This window comes from Pteronotus mesoamericanus, unplaced genomic scaffold (assembly GCF_021234165.1).
Source record: "Pteronotus mesoamericanus isolate MK-2021 breed Mesoamerican mustached bat unplaced genomic scaffold, CSHL_Meso_final contig_181, whole genome shotgun sequence".
NCBI lineage: Eukaryota > Metazoa > Chordata > Mammalia > Chiroptera > Mormoopidae > Pteronotus > Pteronotus mesoamericanus.
The window spans coordinates 11,408,589-11,426,515 of NW_026555077.1; the positions used below are offsets into that span (position 1 = coordinate 11,408,589).

Sequence of the window (17,927 nt, forward strand, 5' to 3'; positions counted from 1 at the left end):
ATCATGGAAACTAAAAATCCTTGACTTCTCCTGATGAACTAAGAGGGAATGATACCTAAATGAAAAGTGATAAAGTTGGTATCAGTGCAAACATTCACAGACTCCACTTCAGGATGCCTGTGCATTTACACAACACACTCATCTCCATGGGGGCAGAGAATATGTCACATTGACTTCTCTTTTGCAGGGCTATAGCACAATGTCTGAGCTCCTTGAGAGGAGTTGGATTATGCTTTGTTCATTTATATATTCCTAGCACCCAGCTCAGTGCCTGACACTGAGTACATGATGAATAAATATTGCGTATTATAATTTATGAGGGTGTAGGTATAGGTGAATGTTTCTCAGATTTTTTCATTCAGGTACATATGTTGATAGAGAAAAATGATGGCCCCTAAATGCATAGGTTGAAAGTCCATCCTTACTCTGACACCAATTGTGAGTTTGTGTGTCTCTCAAACCAACCTGAGATTTGATAATTTGGTAGGATTCACAGAACTCACTGAAAGCTGTTTTACTCATGGCTATAGTTTATTATAGGAAAAGAACACAAATTAAAATTGATCAAGGGAAGAGGTACCTGGGGTAGAGTATCAGAGACTTCCACATGCAGAGCTACTAGTTGGCTTCTCCCAAAGGAATTGCAGACAAGTACTAACTTCTTGTAGTGGAGGTATGTGACAACATGTATGGAGCATTGTCAACCCCGGGGGCTTGCCTGGGCCTTGATGTCCAGAGATTTTAATGGGGCTAGATCATGTACACATAGTTGATTCCCCTGTGGCTGAACTCATTCTTCAGCTTTTCCAGAGGTCATGCTGATATAGTGTGGCCCCAAACCCCATGAGCATAACATTTTTTGGACTATACTGTATTGAAAGTATATGCAAATGTTATATATTTGTCCCTAATGCAGCTGTTTCTTTGTAGACCACATTTATCCTGTGGTTTTTAAAACTGGTCCACTTTTGAGTGCCTCTGGGATTGGGGTACCTAGTTTGAGTAACAGAATTCCCTGTTATCAGTCACCAACAGCCTCCATGTAACCAAGAGCCACTTAAAAAAAAAATTTATTTTTAGAGGGAGGAGAAGTGAGAAAGGAGACAGACATCAATTGGTTTCCTCTCACACTCGCCCCAACCGGGGACCAAACCCGCAACCCAGGCATATGCCCTGACTGAAAATCAAAATAATGACCTTCCCTTTGGAGGGATGATACAAATTCAACTGAACCACACTGGTCAGGGACCAAACCCACTTCTTACTTGACCTTTGAATAAGATAAGCCTCCTTCTTGGGATATTTTTTTCTTCTCTACCTTTCACTAGTTTAGTTCTCTTCCTATTTCACAGGGTCCTCTCAGTTTCTTCTGTTGCCTTCTTCTTGTCTTACCTTTAAATGTGACAGCACCTCATCCCTGGACCCTCCTCTCTTTTCTATCAACCCTTCATTTCAAGGTGATTTTATGAGGTCCCATGGTTTCAAATTTTTATTTTGCTAACAATTCCCACATTTATATAACCAGTCCAAAAGTCTTCCCTGACCACCAAACCCCAAATCCAATTTCTACCTTTACTGTCTAATAAGTCTCTCAAATTTAACATATTTGTGGTAGGTTATCTACAAAGATTATGTACCTTATGTGTGTATGCCACTCCTCTGTCTTTGAAGCTGGGCTGGCTTTGTCACTTGCTTTGATGAACAGAATGCTTCCACTTTTGCTCTGTTGGGAACCCAGAGCCACCACGTAAAGAACGAACCAGTCAGAAATGAAGGATACAGTAACTGAAATGAAGAACAATTTAGAGGGAATCAACAGTAGAGTAGATAAGGCAGAGAATCAAATCAGTGATTTAGAATATAAGGAAACAAAAAACACAATCAGAACAGCAAGAAAAAACAGGAATCCAAAAAAATGAGGAGAGTATAAGGAGCCTGTGGGGCAACTTCAAACATACCAGCTTTCACATCCTGGGGGTGCCAGAAGAGAACAAGAAATTGAAAACCTATTTGAAACCATGACAGAAAACTTCCCTAACTTGGTGAAGAGAATATATTTATTTCTCTATCTATTGAAAACCTGAGTTTACACTGAAACCTCTAATTTTAATACACTACTACAGGATTACTTTTAGTTTTCTCTTTCCATATATGTAATTCCATTTTCCCAACAATGAGAAATCTGGCTCCAATTAGCCTAAATGTGTTTTTATTTGATCAAGTATGCAGCCGAACTTCCATCACTGCTGCTTACCATACTTTGGATCTGACATAGTGCCTTAGATTTCCTTTCTACATATCCCTTCCTCATCCTGTTCCCACCTTCTACTTCAGGGTCTGATATTAGACATCCGCAGATACCTTCTTCCCCACTCAGGCTCTGTCACCTTTGAGTGGACACCTTACTCTGTGCCCTGACACTCTGTTTAGCCATGTCTACAACCTCTCTTACTGCACTCAGGCTCTGAGAGCTCACACCAGGCTACTCGTCTATATTGATACTCTCATTCCATTTGACTCCCAATACTCTGTACCAGTGATTTTCAATCAGTGTGCCACAAGAATTTTTAAAACATGCCATACCTGACTAGTTAGTCAGGGGCACTGAACTCCTTTCCCTTAGAACATCAAATAAAAAAATATAAACAGCCAACACAAGTCATTCGGTTAGTTAACGAATCAAAATTATACCTATTTTGTCAGATCGGCAAAAAATATATTTTTTGATATGCCGCAGAATTTTAGTAATTATGTGTGTCATGAAATAAAAAAAGGTTAAAAATCACTGCTCTCTATACCCCAACCCCCATGCCATCCAGGTTCTGCTCAGCATCCTGCACGGCAATTTGCACTCCTACTACTTCCCCTAAGCCCTACTGATGCAGATACTTACTTTGTTTTGCCCCAGATGATGCCTTGTGGATTAGTTGTTAAAGTACCGAGAAGAGAATGAAAGGTCAGAGGATGGGAAAGAACAGAAAGATAAAGATGATCTCTCCTTCCATCCTGTCCTCCTCCAATCCATTATCCATAAATTACCACAATGCATTTTTTTTTTTTTTAATAGAGAGGGGAAAGGGAGAGAGAGGGAGACAAACATCAGTATGAGAGAGAAATATCGATTGGTTGCTTTCCGTACCTGTCCTGACTGGAGACCAAACACACAACCCAGGCATGTGCCCTAGTCAGGAACTGAACCCATGACCTTTCAGTTTGTGGGACAACGCCCAACCAAGCAACACAGGTGAGAGCCACACTTAACTTTTAAAATGCAAATCAAATCATCTCTCTCCCTTGTTTAAAGCCCTCCAATTGTTTCCCACCTTAGAAGGAAACCCAAACTTCTTACATGGTCTAGAAACCTTTCATTTTGATCCTTGCTTTTTGTGTAACCTCATGTCAACCCAGGCTCTTAAACTCCTGTCACCCCTCACGCTTATGTTCCAGCCACACAGACCGAAGTGGTCCTCAGTAACTCATTCCTGTCTCATGTGTTACTTCTGCCTGAACCCCCAGAAAGTCATGTAACTGGCTCCTTTCTTATTTAGGTCTCAGCTCAAACGTTACCTGTTTTGATTGGACTTCCTTCACAATGCCATCAACACTCTTTCCAAGTTACTTCTTAGATTATACATGCACTATTTTGTGCAACTAGAATGATCTGGCTTTCCTTGTTTATCTATATGTGAATTCCACAGGAACACGGGCTTTGTTTTACCATTTTATCTCCAACACCTAGAATAATACTCCATAAATAACTATTAAATTATATATATAAAACCTCTACTCACCTTTCTGCCATTTAAGAAATGCTACCAAGAAAGCATGGAGTTGTGAAAAGAACATCGATCTTAAATAGCGATGAATTTTAATGCTAAAGAGCTACTGGATTTTCAGCCATTTATTGTTTCTCACCTGTTAAAAAAGCTGAAAACAAAACCTGCCTTGCAGGCTATTGAAAGTATAAACAAGATCACACATGTGGAAACACTAAGCAGTTATTTGGCACCCACCCAATATGGCTGTGGTTTCCAAATATTGTTGCACATTGGAATCACCTAGAAATCTTGACAAACTTCTGATGTCTGGTTTCTACACTCAAACATTCTGACTTAATTGTATGGGGTACAGCCTGGACATCAGGATCTTTAAAAGCCCTCCAGGTGATTCTAAAGTGGGCAGCAAAGTTTAGAACCACTGCAATAAAGAACAACTGTCAAATAAATAGGAAGGCAAATTCAGAATAAAGACTTTAGGAGGAGCACTCAAGGTATCTATGTATTTTTTTGTGCTTAAATTCAGCTCCTTTCAGAAAGCCCTCCTCAGATTATGTTGAACAACTACGGATTGATTTGCTTCTTGGTGTTTTTTTCAGAGTCAACTGTGTACATATTTATCCAATGACATAAGATAAGGCCATAGCCTAAAACTTCCTGCTCCCTTTTAAGTTGCTTAGGTAAAGAGCAGCTGTAAGACTTGACTTCTACATTACACCACACACAAAAATTACTTTGTAATGGATCATAGAGCTAATCCTGACAGCAAAACAACTAAGTTCCCAAAAGAAAACAGTATCATCAAGACATTAGGACAAAGATTTCTTAAACAGGAGATAAAAATCACTACCCATAAAAGAACCCCTGGACTTAAACCAAAAAACTCCTAAATAAAACCAAAAAACTTCAAACCCCCCCAAAAATTTAAAAACCAAATTTCCATTATCCTGGCTTTCTGCTGGTTTGCCAGTGTGTTGACTTTGTATCAAGAGCAACATGCTGACAGTGATGGAATTACCTCTCGAGAGTGAGCTCACCATGAAAAGACATGGAGGAACCTTAAATGAATATTGTCATTTAAAAAAAGACAACCTGAAAAGAGAATATACTGTATGATTCCAACTACATGACATTCTGGAAACAATAAAACTACACAGACGATTAAAAATAATCAGTGGTTGCTAAATAGGAAGGGGGAGGAGAGAGGAAGGAATGAGTAAGTGGAATGCGGGATTTTTATAGCAGAGCAACTGTTCTACATGGTATTTTAGAATCCATAACATTATACATTTGTCAAAACTTACAGAACTGTACAACATTGAGTGAATCCTAACATAAACCATGAACTTTAGTTAATAATGTATCAAGAATGGTTCATCAATTCTAACATAGGTATCACACTAGAGATGTTAATGTGGAAAACAAGAGGAGAGGAAATATATGGGAACTTTGTGCTTTCTGGTTAAGTTTTCTATAAACCTAAAATTGCTTTAAAAAATAAGATCTATTAATTTTTCAAAAAAACAACAAAAAAGTGACCTCAAAGATGTTTTGCATTAAGTGATAATATGGTATTTGTGAAAAGTAACTTTTTCACTGCTGCATTAATCAACCTAATAACCAGTTGCACTATATCACGTCAATCATTCAAAGTTAAACATTTATTGGCGATGGCTGGTTTCCAGTATTTAAAGGAAAAGACTTTATAGAATTCAGAAAACCCAAAAGCTTAAATTTGTTAAAACTTTAATTTTATTTTCTATATAGTTGTTCAACAGTCTGAAAGAAAATACAGTGTTATACACTATATAGGTTCTGCAGCTCATCTACATTATGGTCTTTGATTCTAAGAAGATCCTATTTAAATTTAAAATAATTGCATATCAAATTTTATTTTAATAAAATGAAAAGGCTGCTTCTGCTTTTAAAAAATATTTAAATGTAATACCATGCACTCTCAGTTGATTGAGCATCTTCCCGCACACTGAAAGGTCACCAGTTTTATTCCCAGTCTGGGTCCGGCTGGGGTGCATGCGAGAGGCAACAAACTGATGTTTCTCTCTCGCTTTTTCTCTCCCTACCCCTCTCTAATGACAAATGCTAAGCTCTTTAAATGTAATGCCACTATTTTCTCATGCTACCCTGGATGTGAAACATGTCTCTCCATAATCCTTAGAAAATGTTTCTACTACAAAAATTACCCAGACTTTAAAAAATTTTTAAAACCAATGTCAGTCTTCTTCAGGACTGATAAATTCATCAGTTTATCCAGAAATGCAACTTGGTCTCACAACTTGAAATGTTTTCTATAAAAATTAGCACATTTAAAGTAAGTGTTTTAGATATTTACTTTCTATTAAAAAGTCTGAAACTTCCAAAACATAACACAATTCAAAAACTTTTATTGTTAATAGCATGTTTCCATCTCTGTCTTTTTCAAGTAATGGAAATATATTATAGAACTACCAAGAAATAGAATTATACTTTAAGTGAACACAATGAGGACATAATTTATAAATGCATAAATTTAGTAAACCTTTGTGATACAACAAAAAGGCAAATCAAATTTATGGCCTGCTTGTTCCAAATAGTATTAAAAACAGATTGTCACACATAGGGAAAAAAACATTTTGTTCTAGTTATTTCAATTCATACAGTGGTGCTCACTGAAAGAGAATGAAAAGTACAGAAATTTTAGAAATTTCACCAAATTATATGTAGTAACAGGTTTTTGTAAAGATTTTTCTTTAGGAATGAAAATGCTAAAGAATGTGAAAATCTTAAGAAAGTAGCATGAATTAGTAAGGTTAATAAATGTATTTTGGCAAATTGAGATCTTAGGTGGCTCAAACTAGTCAGATGTTCCCTCCACATCAGAAGGGGACTCTGTTAAGTGTCTGTAAGCCAAACTGAGTAGGAAAGGTTTTTTTTTTCCGGTACACTAGCAGTTTTTCCCATCAGTGATTGGCTTTATTATTAATTAGAAACCGCTTAATCCTGAACATTTACTGCTACCTAGATGGAAAAATTAGACTGAAAATTTCTAGCACAAATGCACTGAGAAACATCATTCCCAGCTTAAGACTCTATTATCAAATAGACAAATGTTCCCTATTAAAACTGGTCTCAAAACCTAAAAAATGTGAAAACACTAAATACCTGAAAGAAGGTATAAGGGGGATAAATGGTAATGGAAAAAAATATAATACAAAATAAACTATTAAAAAAATACAAAATTCTGAGAAGTACATGATCCACATGATTTACTTTAGCTATCTAAAAATATGTTCTTCCCTCCCCCCAAAAGTCTATTTACAAAGTGTGCTTACATTGCATTTCAAAAGACATGTATTGGGTATTAATAAGTCATTACTGATGTTTTATAAAAAGATTCATATCCTTTTAAATATTAGTCATTATTTAAAAAATTAAAAGGCTATGAATTGTCATTGCCGTGAAAGAGCACGTGATCTTAGGGGAAGAAACATCTCACTAGAGTTTCCACAAGTTCCTTCTTCTAACTGCAGCTCTGGGGGCAAAGGAGGAGCCCCAGGATCCCCAGGTCGGGGAAGTGTAGTTGAAGAAAATGTAGGATTTTCAGTTTTGCCTACTTCTAGAACAGGCAAATTCAGAGATGAATCAGTCGAAAAAAAGGGGGCTGTGCTGGATTCTCCTTCTGGATGGTACATGATAGTGGATGTTCTCCTTTTTTCAGAGAAATTAGTCTCATTTGAATTCGATCGAGTGAAGCTGTTTGTAGCTCCATCTGGAAAAGGCTCACAGTTGCTACATTTTAGTCCTACAATGAAATTATTCAGATGTCAATAAAAAAGTAACAAAAAAAAAGACTGAGCCCATGCCCATCTTGTACCTTTTTAAAGATTATAAGCTATTTACCACACAAACAAAATTTAAATAGCAATTTATACATTCTGACATAACCCATTTCACATTTCATTTGCTTTTCCCAACAACTATGAAGTTGTTATAAATATACTATTAGTTACATTTTCTAGATAATAGTCTCAAAGAAGCTAAATGAGAAGCTATAAACTTAATTTGCATACTTATATACTTAACCATTAAAGACCGTGGGAAAAATAAAGTAGCCCCTAAAATCTGTCATAAAATAAGAAACAGCTTTCACAACAAATATTCTTTAGCATACTGGCACACACAAAGAAAACATTACCCAATGAAACCAAAATTTAAATAGAGCATATGTTAAAATCCGTGAGTTCATTAATGCCAATTACTGAATCTTGAATTATAGGACATTAGAAGTGGAAGGAATTTTAGAGGTCATCTGGGATAGTCTCTCACTATTAGAGATGAGAAAACAGAGGCAGAACGGTCAGGTTATGCCCAGCATTCCAGGACTACTTCTGGGAAAGGGAGAACTCGATCTCAGTTCTCCTCCTCACCTTAAATCATGTCCTGGTTCTCAACCAAACAATATACTTAAATGACGGTGGTTGTTCTGATATAAGAATTTTACCATATCCAAAGAGTATAGCTAACAATTAACCTCAGTGTAGAAAGAATAAACACAATTTATCCTTCTGTTAGGCTTAGCAAATATTCAAGCCATAACTATCTACAGGCACACAACCTTCTGAATTGAGAAATTTTATGTAAAACCTGCAAGTCTATGAAGCACACTTATGTCATTTTTTCCCACTAGTTTTTCAACTTCACAAGACATTCAGCATTTCTGTTCCATGCTACAGAAACTATTTTCTTAAACATGGCTCAGAAGGGGAAACTTCCAATGTGTTCTAGCATGGAATAAAGAGACTGTATTGTCCTTAAAGGCAGAGCCCTAAATTACTCATTTCTGTATCCCCAGGGCCTAGAACAGCCGGAGTAGAGCTTTGTCACATTCACATTAAACTTAAGTGCTCTGGAGAGAAAGACAGAGAGGGGAGGGGCATTGAAACTACAGGTAATTCTACACAGCATCCCAATCCGTGAGTGTGTGTGCGCTCCAGGGTGAAGCTAAAACAGGAGAGGTAAATTTGCTATTCCCTTCGTCAGTCTTGTTTCTCATGCCCCTCTCATTTTGCCAGACTGAATATGATTCTAGTGTTTAAAGTTATGTATACTTTATATAACATGATTGTTATCAACATAGCCAAATACTTTATCTCGGATCAAATGGTAGGAGAAAAACTGTTAGAGTTGGACTTACCAAAATACTTTGCCTATATACTATTCTTTATGTGCTGTGTGCATTTTCAGGGGTTACTTTTGAATAGATTAATCTGACATTCTGCTGATGTTAGAAACAAACCACTGAGCAGACTAGGACTTTTCTAGAAATGATATTGTTAAATGAATATAAATACAGAACATTAAGTGATATTCCACTTTTCCAATGTAATGACAACCTATAAGGTTAAAAATGCAAACAAATGTAATTCTGAAGCTTAAACTTTTGAATAAAAGCAAAAGGATCATTTCTGGGTTTTGTTGTTGTTGTTTTTAATTTTACTTTTTAAAAGCATTATTACATGTAAATGCACTCTTGTATACCTAAGATACTTACCTTTCAGATGTTCTAGTTTTATATTTCGAAGTTTCAGCACTTCATCTGTAATCTTCTGTATCAGGAAGTTCTGTGTTTTTTCTCGCCGAATAGATTCAACAAGGGTATCTAGTCCTTTGGGGTTTTCTTGTAAGTAGTCTAACAATTTTCCAGCCCTTTTTCTACTTGATGTTCGGCAAGAAATTTCTTCAGTGTCTTCTCTACTCAGTATTTTTTTTGCACGTAGATGATCAAAATGTCTCTCAGCTATGATTTTTTCACACAGATATACGCGCAAATTTTCTAAAGCCTGAAAAACATAAAATGTGCTTCAATGTTACTTTTTTAACACCTCAGGAAATCATGTATGTGACTGGTTAGGAATCTTAACTGGTAGGAAAAAACATCCTGAAGCCAGGAGGCTCAGGTTACTAAAAATGCATGCTGTAAGATAAAGGTCCAAGTAGACAAAGGTTGATCCTAGATTAGCCCTGGCCTGCATGGCCCAGTAGGTTGGAGTGTTGTCCTGTAAACCCAAAGGTCATAGGTTTGATTCCTGGTCAGGGCACATGCCTAGGCAGTGGTTCTGACCCCCAGTAGGGGTGCACAGCAGAGGCAACTGATCAATGCTTCTCTGTCCCATGATGTTTGTCTCCCTCTCTCCATTCCTTCACTGCTTTCTAAGGTCAATAAGCACTATTCAGGCGAGTAGTTAACAAAGAAAAAACCCTCAGGTGAGGATTTAAAAACAACAACAACAAAAAAAAATGTCCTAGATTGGACATTCCTCACAGCTTCTGTCTTGCTCTGATCTCATTTTCATACCTATAAATCAAGGCCAGGCTATTGTGAAGAGGGGCCATTCTAATCTAGAGGGCCCAGGTTTGTGGAAATAGAGAGGTCTGCTGAGGGCCACCTTTGGGGGTGAAGATGAGAGCAAAGACTTCCATTCATTTTAGTTACTATTTATCAAGGCATCCAGGATTAGTCAGACCAGAGACAGTAACTTAGTGAGAGGTTCATAGCTTACAATTCTCATATTTGTTAATTTTCCATCTTCCTAGAGTAAAACCATTTAAAGAAAACCCCCCACTAAACTAAAAGGGCCCATAATGTGTCTAACTTTGGAGTCAGTTGGAAAGACTGTAACTCAGTGAGTAGGTTGGTAGAAGGAAGTTAGAAATATGTGGGTGGAAAGAAACCTAAAGGAATGGTGAAATGTTAAAAGAGTAAAGAAACAAAGAAAAAAAAATCACAGGAAACAGGCCTAGATCTGAGAGGTAGCTACAGGGGCTTATATAACAAAAAAATGAAATGGGTTCCAATAAATGGCGGCAATAGTTTGATGTCAATGACTGTATTCTAGCTCCTCCATTTTCTATATATGTGATCATCATGGGTAAGTAACTTAACTCCGCCATGTCTCAGTTTCCTCATTTAAGTGTTATGAGGAATATATTCATATAAAGTTCTTAGAAAAGTGCCTGGTACACAGTAAATGATCAATAAATGTTAGTGATAGTGGCAACAATAACTAATTTGATTCACATTCATCATTATGAGCAAAAGGCAATGGAAAATCTTAGCAATACTCTAGTATATGGTGGCAGAAAAGGCTAGGTGAGGGTTCCTATAGTTCACAGTTAACTGAACCCCACACTTATTTATTTATTCACATAACAAACATTTCATATATCTAAATACCTAATATACCAAGTGCTGAGCAATGGTCAGTAAGACCTGAATCCTGCATGCAAAGGGCACATGGTGTAGTTGGAGAATCTGTATCACATGCAAGCCAATAATTTTAAGACAATGTGATATGACCTGGGGGGGAAAAAAGACTATTGGTCAAATACTGGGGAAGCACAGAGTAAGCAATTAACTCTACCTCTAGAGGCTGGGAAATTTATAGAAGCTACACTTTTGCTAGAGGTATGAAGGTACACGGTGGGGAAATATTGCGTATTCTGGGGTAGGTGGAACACAGGCTGCATGTGACAGGGTGGTGAGGAATGTAGCTAGGAAAGAAAACTGGGGTGGAATTATGGGAGAATTTTTATAACATGGTGAGGAACACACATTTTCTTGTAGATAAGGATAGACTAAAAGATGAACTTCTTAAAAAACCACATCTGTTGTCATTTCTACCACCTATATGCTGAGGATTCCCAAATTTGTGTGTGTGCTCAAGACTTTCTCTACCTAGACATCCCAAAGGTACTTCAAAATCAGTATGTCCAAAACCAAAGTTATATTCCCCTATTCTTTTCCTTTGATGTTCTCAACTCATTTGGGAGTACTGCCATTCAATAATCATAGCATCCAATAATGCTATAAATCTATAACTGATTTTTGACTTCTTGTTTACTTACTTTCCACATCTGATCACCCACCCACCAAGACCTGCCACTCTACTCCTTGTATTTACCTAATCTGCCTCTTCACTTCATCTCTATTATCAGCATTACTGTAGTTCAGGTCCTTATGATATGTTGCACGGACTTAACAATGGACACCTAGCTATACTTCCTACGTCTCTCTTCTCCCCCAAATTTCTCTTTTACACATCTAGTAGATCTTCCAATTTTTCACGGGAAAATGGACATCTAGAGTGTTATAAAAAGTTTAATATTGAAATGCCATCAGTTAATTGTTAAAAAATTTAGAACACTGTGTCCTACCCTTGATTTAAAAGGATAATTTCCTCAACCACAGTAGAAGAGAAGGAAGTCAAGAGCATGGCTCTGGTCTCAGACCAACCTCAGTTCAAATCTTGAATCTGCCATATACTTCTGTGAGAGTTGGGGCAAGTTACTTAACTCTCTAAACTTCTTGTTCTTTATTGATAAAATAATAATAATAATAACTTCGGAGGACTTTTAGGAGAACTAAATGGGACACTGCATATAAAGGCTTGACACAGTCTGATACACAGTAAGTATTCAACAAATAATATTTGATAATAGTAGAAAGGACACTTCATAATGCAGATCTTACCTATCTCTCTAGTTTAATCTATCACCACCTCTATCGGTCCTGGTATTTTACCTTGTACCTCAGACTGCTGTTTGTCACTCCACATTTCTTTACGTTGTTACCTTTGTCTTACTTTCTCTTCTATACTCCAAGTAGCTTTTTATCCTTCAAGAGTCAGGCCAGTGGTTATCTCTTTCAGGAAGCTTTTCCTAAACTCCCCAGAATAAGTTAGGCACCCTCCCCTCTATCCATGCAGTACCTCGTGTATACATTCCACTTTTCAATATAGCAGAACTCCACTTTTCATCTCCCAATTCATTCCCAGATATTTCCATTATGTTCCACCACTCTTCCAATGACCACCTTCATACTGATAATTTTCATTCATCTGACTTCTCAGTAGCATGTACACAGTTGACCACTATTTCCTTGAAATACTCTTTTCTTATTTTACATGCATCTCCAGGCTTGCTTCCCATTTCTGTGGCTACAACCTCTCACTTTTCAAAACCTCTCTATCATCTCCCTCTTCCCTTCTAGCTCCCAACTTCCTAAGGGAACTCATTCAATTTCATACTTATATTTTCAGCTCAGGTCTCTCTTCATCTTCTTTTATAAAAGATTTTATTTATTTTTAGAGAGAAGGGAAGGGAGGGAGAAAGAGAAAAAGAAATGCCAATGTATGAAAGATACATCGATCAGTTGCCTTTTGCACACCCCCCAAATGGGGACCTGGCCAACAACCTAGACATTTGCCCTGACTGGGAATCGAACCAATGACCTTTGGGTTCGCTGGCCGGCACTCAGTCCACTGAGCTACACCAGCTAGAGCTCTTCTTTTTTTTTAAGCAATTTACTTCTTATTGCATTTTTTCCATTACCATTTGTCCTCCCCACTGCAATCACCACACTGCTGTCTATGTCCATGAGTCCTTTCCACCCCCTCCCCCCAACAGCTGTGAGAGCCCCCTTTTGATCTTCAGACTTGCTGGTCAAGTTGTTGATTTGACATTTCCACTTACTAATCTCATTCCACTCTTCTTCAACTCCTACATTCAATCTATCACCAAGGCCTATCATTTGTATTTCACAAATGCATCTGGAATTCTCCTGTTCCAGCTATTTCTACTGCCTTCACCCTGATCCAAATCACATTATCTCTCAACTACATAAATTCTAAGAGTCTCTTCACTTGTTTCCCTCTTTTCACTTTTGCTCCCCTCAGTCCATACAATAGGCAGAGTGATCTTTTAAAAATATATCATTAGTTCTTCAATAGGTCCCTACAACACTTGGGGAAAAAAATCCAAACACTTAACTACAATCAGTAAGACCCTTCATAATCTGGCTCTTGCCCACTTTCCTAACGTCACCTCAGGGGACCTTCTGCCTTCTTCCAATTCTCCCAAGTCACCAAAGTCTTGCCTGGTTTAGGTCCTTTACAAATTTTACCCTGCCTAGAATGATCTCCCCCAAGGCCTGTAACATCCTTCAGGAACCACTTTATTATTATTGTTTTTTTACCTTCTTTTAAATCCTCACCCAAGGATACATTTATTTTCAGAAGAAGAGATGGGGGGGAGGGGAGAGGGAAGGGGAATGGGGGGGAGAGAGAGAGAGAGAGAAATCAATTGGTTGCCTCCTGCATGCACCCTGACTGTGGATCAAAACACTGCCTAGGTGTGTGCCCTGACTGGATTGAACATGCAACCTTTTGGTGTATGGAACGACGCTCCAACTAACTAAGCCACCTGGCCAGGGTAGAACCACTTTAAATGTAACCTTCTGTGACCATCCTATCTCATGCAGATGGCCCCTGTTATTGTCTCAACATCTATTTGTCTTCTTTATAGTACTTACAATAAGTAGTAATTATATATTTATTTGTTTTCAAACCCAATGATCTACATGTCTGAAGTAGGCAAGAATCTGGTATGTTTTGTTCAAACGTGTACGTCATGAACTTCGCAGAATACTAAGTAGATAATGTTTTGGATGAAATGTGTTTTACAACTTGTAATTTTCACTTTATGTCTATCTCCCACCTCCTAAGAAATCAAGCTCTTTCCAAACTAGGATTGTGTCCTAGTTTAAAATTTTTGAACTGTGAAATTCAACTATAGTATCAGCCTCATAGCAGCATGTAATCTGTACTAATAAAAGTGAACTAAATTCAACCAAAAAAGATAAAACGAATAGCCAGGTGGGGCAGAAGGGAAGGAGGAATATAGTGAAAGAGGATGGGTGGTGTTACCCTATTCACCGAGGCAGAGAACACAGCAAGAATAGCAAGCAGCTTTGGGGGGAGGGATGATAAAGTTCAGTTTTGGACAAGGGGAGGAATGTGCAGGACATAAAAGTGGATTTCCAGCAAATATTTGGAAATAAGAGCCTATAATTGGGAGAGAAGGAAGTTGTAATATGTGGGTGATAATTTAAATACCTTCTAAGGTCATAAACCATTTTGAAAATATCATGACAAAAATTTCTAGGAAAAACATGTGCACATACTTTTTTCACAGCCTTCCTGAAACCCATTCACGATTCCCCAAATTATGAATTTCCGATATGGCTATAAAATGAAATCATGGAGATGGAGAGCATCAATGAACTCGTAGGAAAAAAATAAGGCCTGGAAGCCACTCTTCACATTTGTGTTTGTGTACAGGTTTTATATCCTCCCGCTTGTAACCTCGAATTGCCTGTTTTATCGGCTGTAAAATGGGAATGACAATGACCTTAGAGGTTGTTGTGAACATTAAGGGGGAATATTGTAAATTGTGTGACAGAGCAGCTGGCACATGGCCAGCCTAGCTCTTGAAGTTCATGGTTTTACTGGCACACATCTTGAATAAGACAGCATTCATTTAATATATATTAACTACCAATGTTCCAGTCTTTTCTCAATTAGACTATAAAGCAGGGGCCTGACTGTTGTTTTTTGTCTCTGTCCAATCCAGGCCAGATGACAGTATTTTCCATAGAGTAAGTGTTCCATAAATATCTGCTGAATGAGGAAACTAAGTCACACGTCCCAAATATGTCCAGTTTCCTTCTGCTAAATGAATCCAACTGTAATCATGAGTATAACGTAAAAAATCTTACAGGGGAGAGAAAAAGAGGAAATTTGAAATAGACGAACATTTAAAAAACTGCTGCCCCATCCAGTTCACAAAGGTGATTTTGTGAGTTATGTGCTGTTAAGCCAGAGCACGCTTCGTGTTGAATTTCTGTTTTTAATTTGAACTGATACTATTTCAGTGGCAAGCACCCATACAGGTCTCAAACAGCAAAACAACTGAAGACAGAGGAAAAAGAAACAAATCGTGTCTCAACAAAGCCATTGTTTATGAATAAGTGTTACGATTTTCTGCAGCATCCAAGCAGAAGAGCAAAATTACTGAATATTTTCAACCTTTGCTTGTAGCCTGTTGTCGGCTACAGGTATTCATCCCCCTCCTCTCAATTTAAATATGTGGGCGTTAGCTTATTTGGGGAATTCCAGGTTGTGCTTTCAGCTGCTCAGCTTCCCCCAGACAGCTTTGTAAAAGTGTTTCACATATCTGCGTCGCTGCTTAGAATCCCTTACCTGGCCCAGCCTTTGCTACCGTTAAAACAGCAGCCTGGGCGTCAGACTCTCCCGCGACCGCGAGCCGTCCGTCCCTGAAAACGCGGCCCCACAGGGCGGGGGCGGGGGATTAATCACCAGGGGACACGTGAGGAGTGGGCAAGAAGCGGGCTGCCAAGAAACGCTCCATCCAAGGTTTCAGACACCCAAGCCCTGCATTTAGCGATTTAAAACGCGAATTAACGTGTCGCCGGGGGATCAGTTCCACCAAGGCTCCTCGGACGCAGCCCTCTCCGCTCCTCTCAGCCGCAGGCTCCTCCTCCGATTCCGACTTGGACTTCCAGTTTCCGCGTTCCTCACCCGCGGAGCTGCAGTCCACCCCCACCCGCCCGCTCACAGCCTGCGGGACGCCTGGGCAAGATAGTGCTACTCACGTCCTTCTTTACTTCAGTCAGGTCCTCCTCAGTGAGGGACAGCGCGGTGGGCTCCATGGCGTAGGCGGGGGACGGTGCTTCTTCCGGGTCCGGGAGCTCAGGCTGCACCGCCCCACCTAAACTGGGGGCTACGGCCTCGGGAGGAGGGGCGAGAAGCTGAGGCGGAGCAGGTCGGAAGAGCGCTATCCCTTCGAAAACAAGAGGGGCGCGGGCGTCAAACTGTAGCGCCTCCGGCCGGGCCTCTAGGGAGACGACGGTGCAGACCTACGTGTCCCGACGCGGCCCTCGGAACCCCGGTTCCTTCCCTATCCTGCAGGCTCCGGCGCAGGTGCCTTCCCTCGGTGAGGCAGGGCTACAGGGAAAGCCCGCCCCTTCTCTACGGCAGCCAATCAGTGCCAGCCCTCCGGCCATCGTGTCTCCGCCCCTTCTGCTAAGCCTTTCAGGAGTGGCTCCGCCCACTGCCTCAGGTCTTTTGCATGCGGCCGCGGGTCGGCCTCCCGGAAAGGAATCGTTTCCTTGGGTGGAACCGGTATCTGCCCCGGACGCGGCACTCCCCGCCCTCGCTGACTGCTCACTGGTGGAGTCTGGTCTCGGCTGACTGTGCCTTTGGGTTCCTCCCTTTTTCCCAGACCCTTCCCTATAATTTCCTGCTGTTGTGTTTGCCAACTCAAGTTTTTAAATTACTTGATCACACGCTGACACGCGCGCAAATGTACACACACAGACACATACACACGCAGCCTAACCACAATACTAAAGACATTTTTTAAAGAAAAACCACCTACAATCCTACCACTTTAACACCAAATTTAACGTCTGCATACTTGTTGGTTACTGATTATTATAAACATATTTCCTTTTTCCTCTGTGTAATGAAGCTATATCTTCCTCAACAGGATTTCAGTGAAAATTAAATATAATAAATGTTAAGTTTCTTAGAGGTACTTGGCACACAGTATACATCTAATTTATTATTTATTGTATTACTCAAACATTTATTACTAATATGTACTAGGCATCTTATCCTGCATTTTACTGGGGGATACTGAGGAATAGACAGCTATTCCCAGAACGTTATTCTAATAGAGGTGTAAACAAAGTAACATGAATAACATGGGCGAGTCTAAAAACAGCCCTGGGCCCAATCATTGTTTGGACAATATGCTACATAAACGAGAAATGAACTAGAGGGTATTTGAAGCCACAAGGGTAGATAAAAATTAAAAACAAAACAAAACAACTAAAGACAAACTTGGGAATCCCAACATTTAAGGAACGAGAAAACAAAAGAACCAGAAAGGAAAAAGGTTGCCAGACACACCAAACTAGTTTTGATCACAACACAGGGATTCTGCTTTCAACATTAACATAAGGTCATATATCTTTTTCATTCATATACTATATTTTTTCTGATTGCTTAATCTTCCATCATCTTGGTATTACCCAATTTACTTAACTATTTGTTCTTTCATTTCACAGATACATGTATTAATTAAATGTCAACTAAGTGCCAGACATTGTTATAGGTACTTGAGAAAACAGCTGTGTACAAAATAGATATATTTTCCTTTCCTCCTGGAGTTTAAATTCTAGCGTATGTGTGTTTGGGGCAGGGCAAATAGACATTTGAAAAATGTTATGTA

The 17,927-nt window shown here is 39.0% G+C and overlaps 1 protein-coding gene across 2 annotated transcripts; it reads right to left on the reverse strand.

The window, feature by feature from the left end:
- Positions 1-1,583: 1,583 nt before the first annotated feature.
- Positions 1,584-16,613, reverse strand: BCL10 (BCL10 immune signaling adaptor). Of its 2 annotated transcripts, XM_054566922.1 has the most exons (4): positions 16,285-16,613; positions 9,325-9,613; positions 7,388-7,575; positions 1,584-1,785 (listed from the first exon to the last, which is right to left on the reverse strand). In XM_054566922.1, exons 1-4 carry the CDS (start codon positions 16,339-16,341, stop codon positions 1,639-1,641), a joined length of 681 nt encoding a protein of 226 aa, XP_054422897.1. In that variant the 5' UTR covers positions 16,342-16,613; the 3' UTR covers positions 1,584-1,638. The 2 variants fall into 2 exon arrangements, with proteins under 2 accessions (XP_054422897.1, XP_054422896.1); XM_054566921.1 differs by lacking the exon at positions 1,584-1,785 and having other exon boundaries at positions 5,607-7,575.
- Between the last annotated feature and the right edge of the window lie 1,314 nt (positions 16,614-17,927).

What these genes read in the sequence shown, in the direction of transcription:
- BCL10 (XM_054566921.1), bottom strand. Translation starts at nt 16,341, where the DNA reads ATGGAGCCCACCGCGCTGTCCCTCACTGAGGAGGACCTGACTGAAGTA. An exon ending in TGACTGAAGTAAAGAAGGAC is followed by an intron (nt 9,614 to 16,284) that starts GTGAGTAGCACT and finishes TATGTTTTTCAG; the next exon opens with GCTTTAGAAAATTTGCGCGT. An exon ending in AAAACTAGAACATCTGAAAG is followed by an intron (nt 7,576 to 9,324) that starts GTAAGTATCTTA and finishes ATTTCATTGTAG; the next exon opens with GACTAAAATGTAGCAACTGT.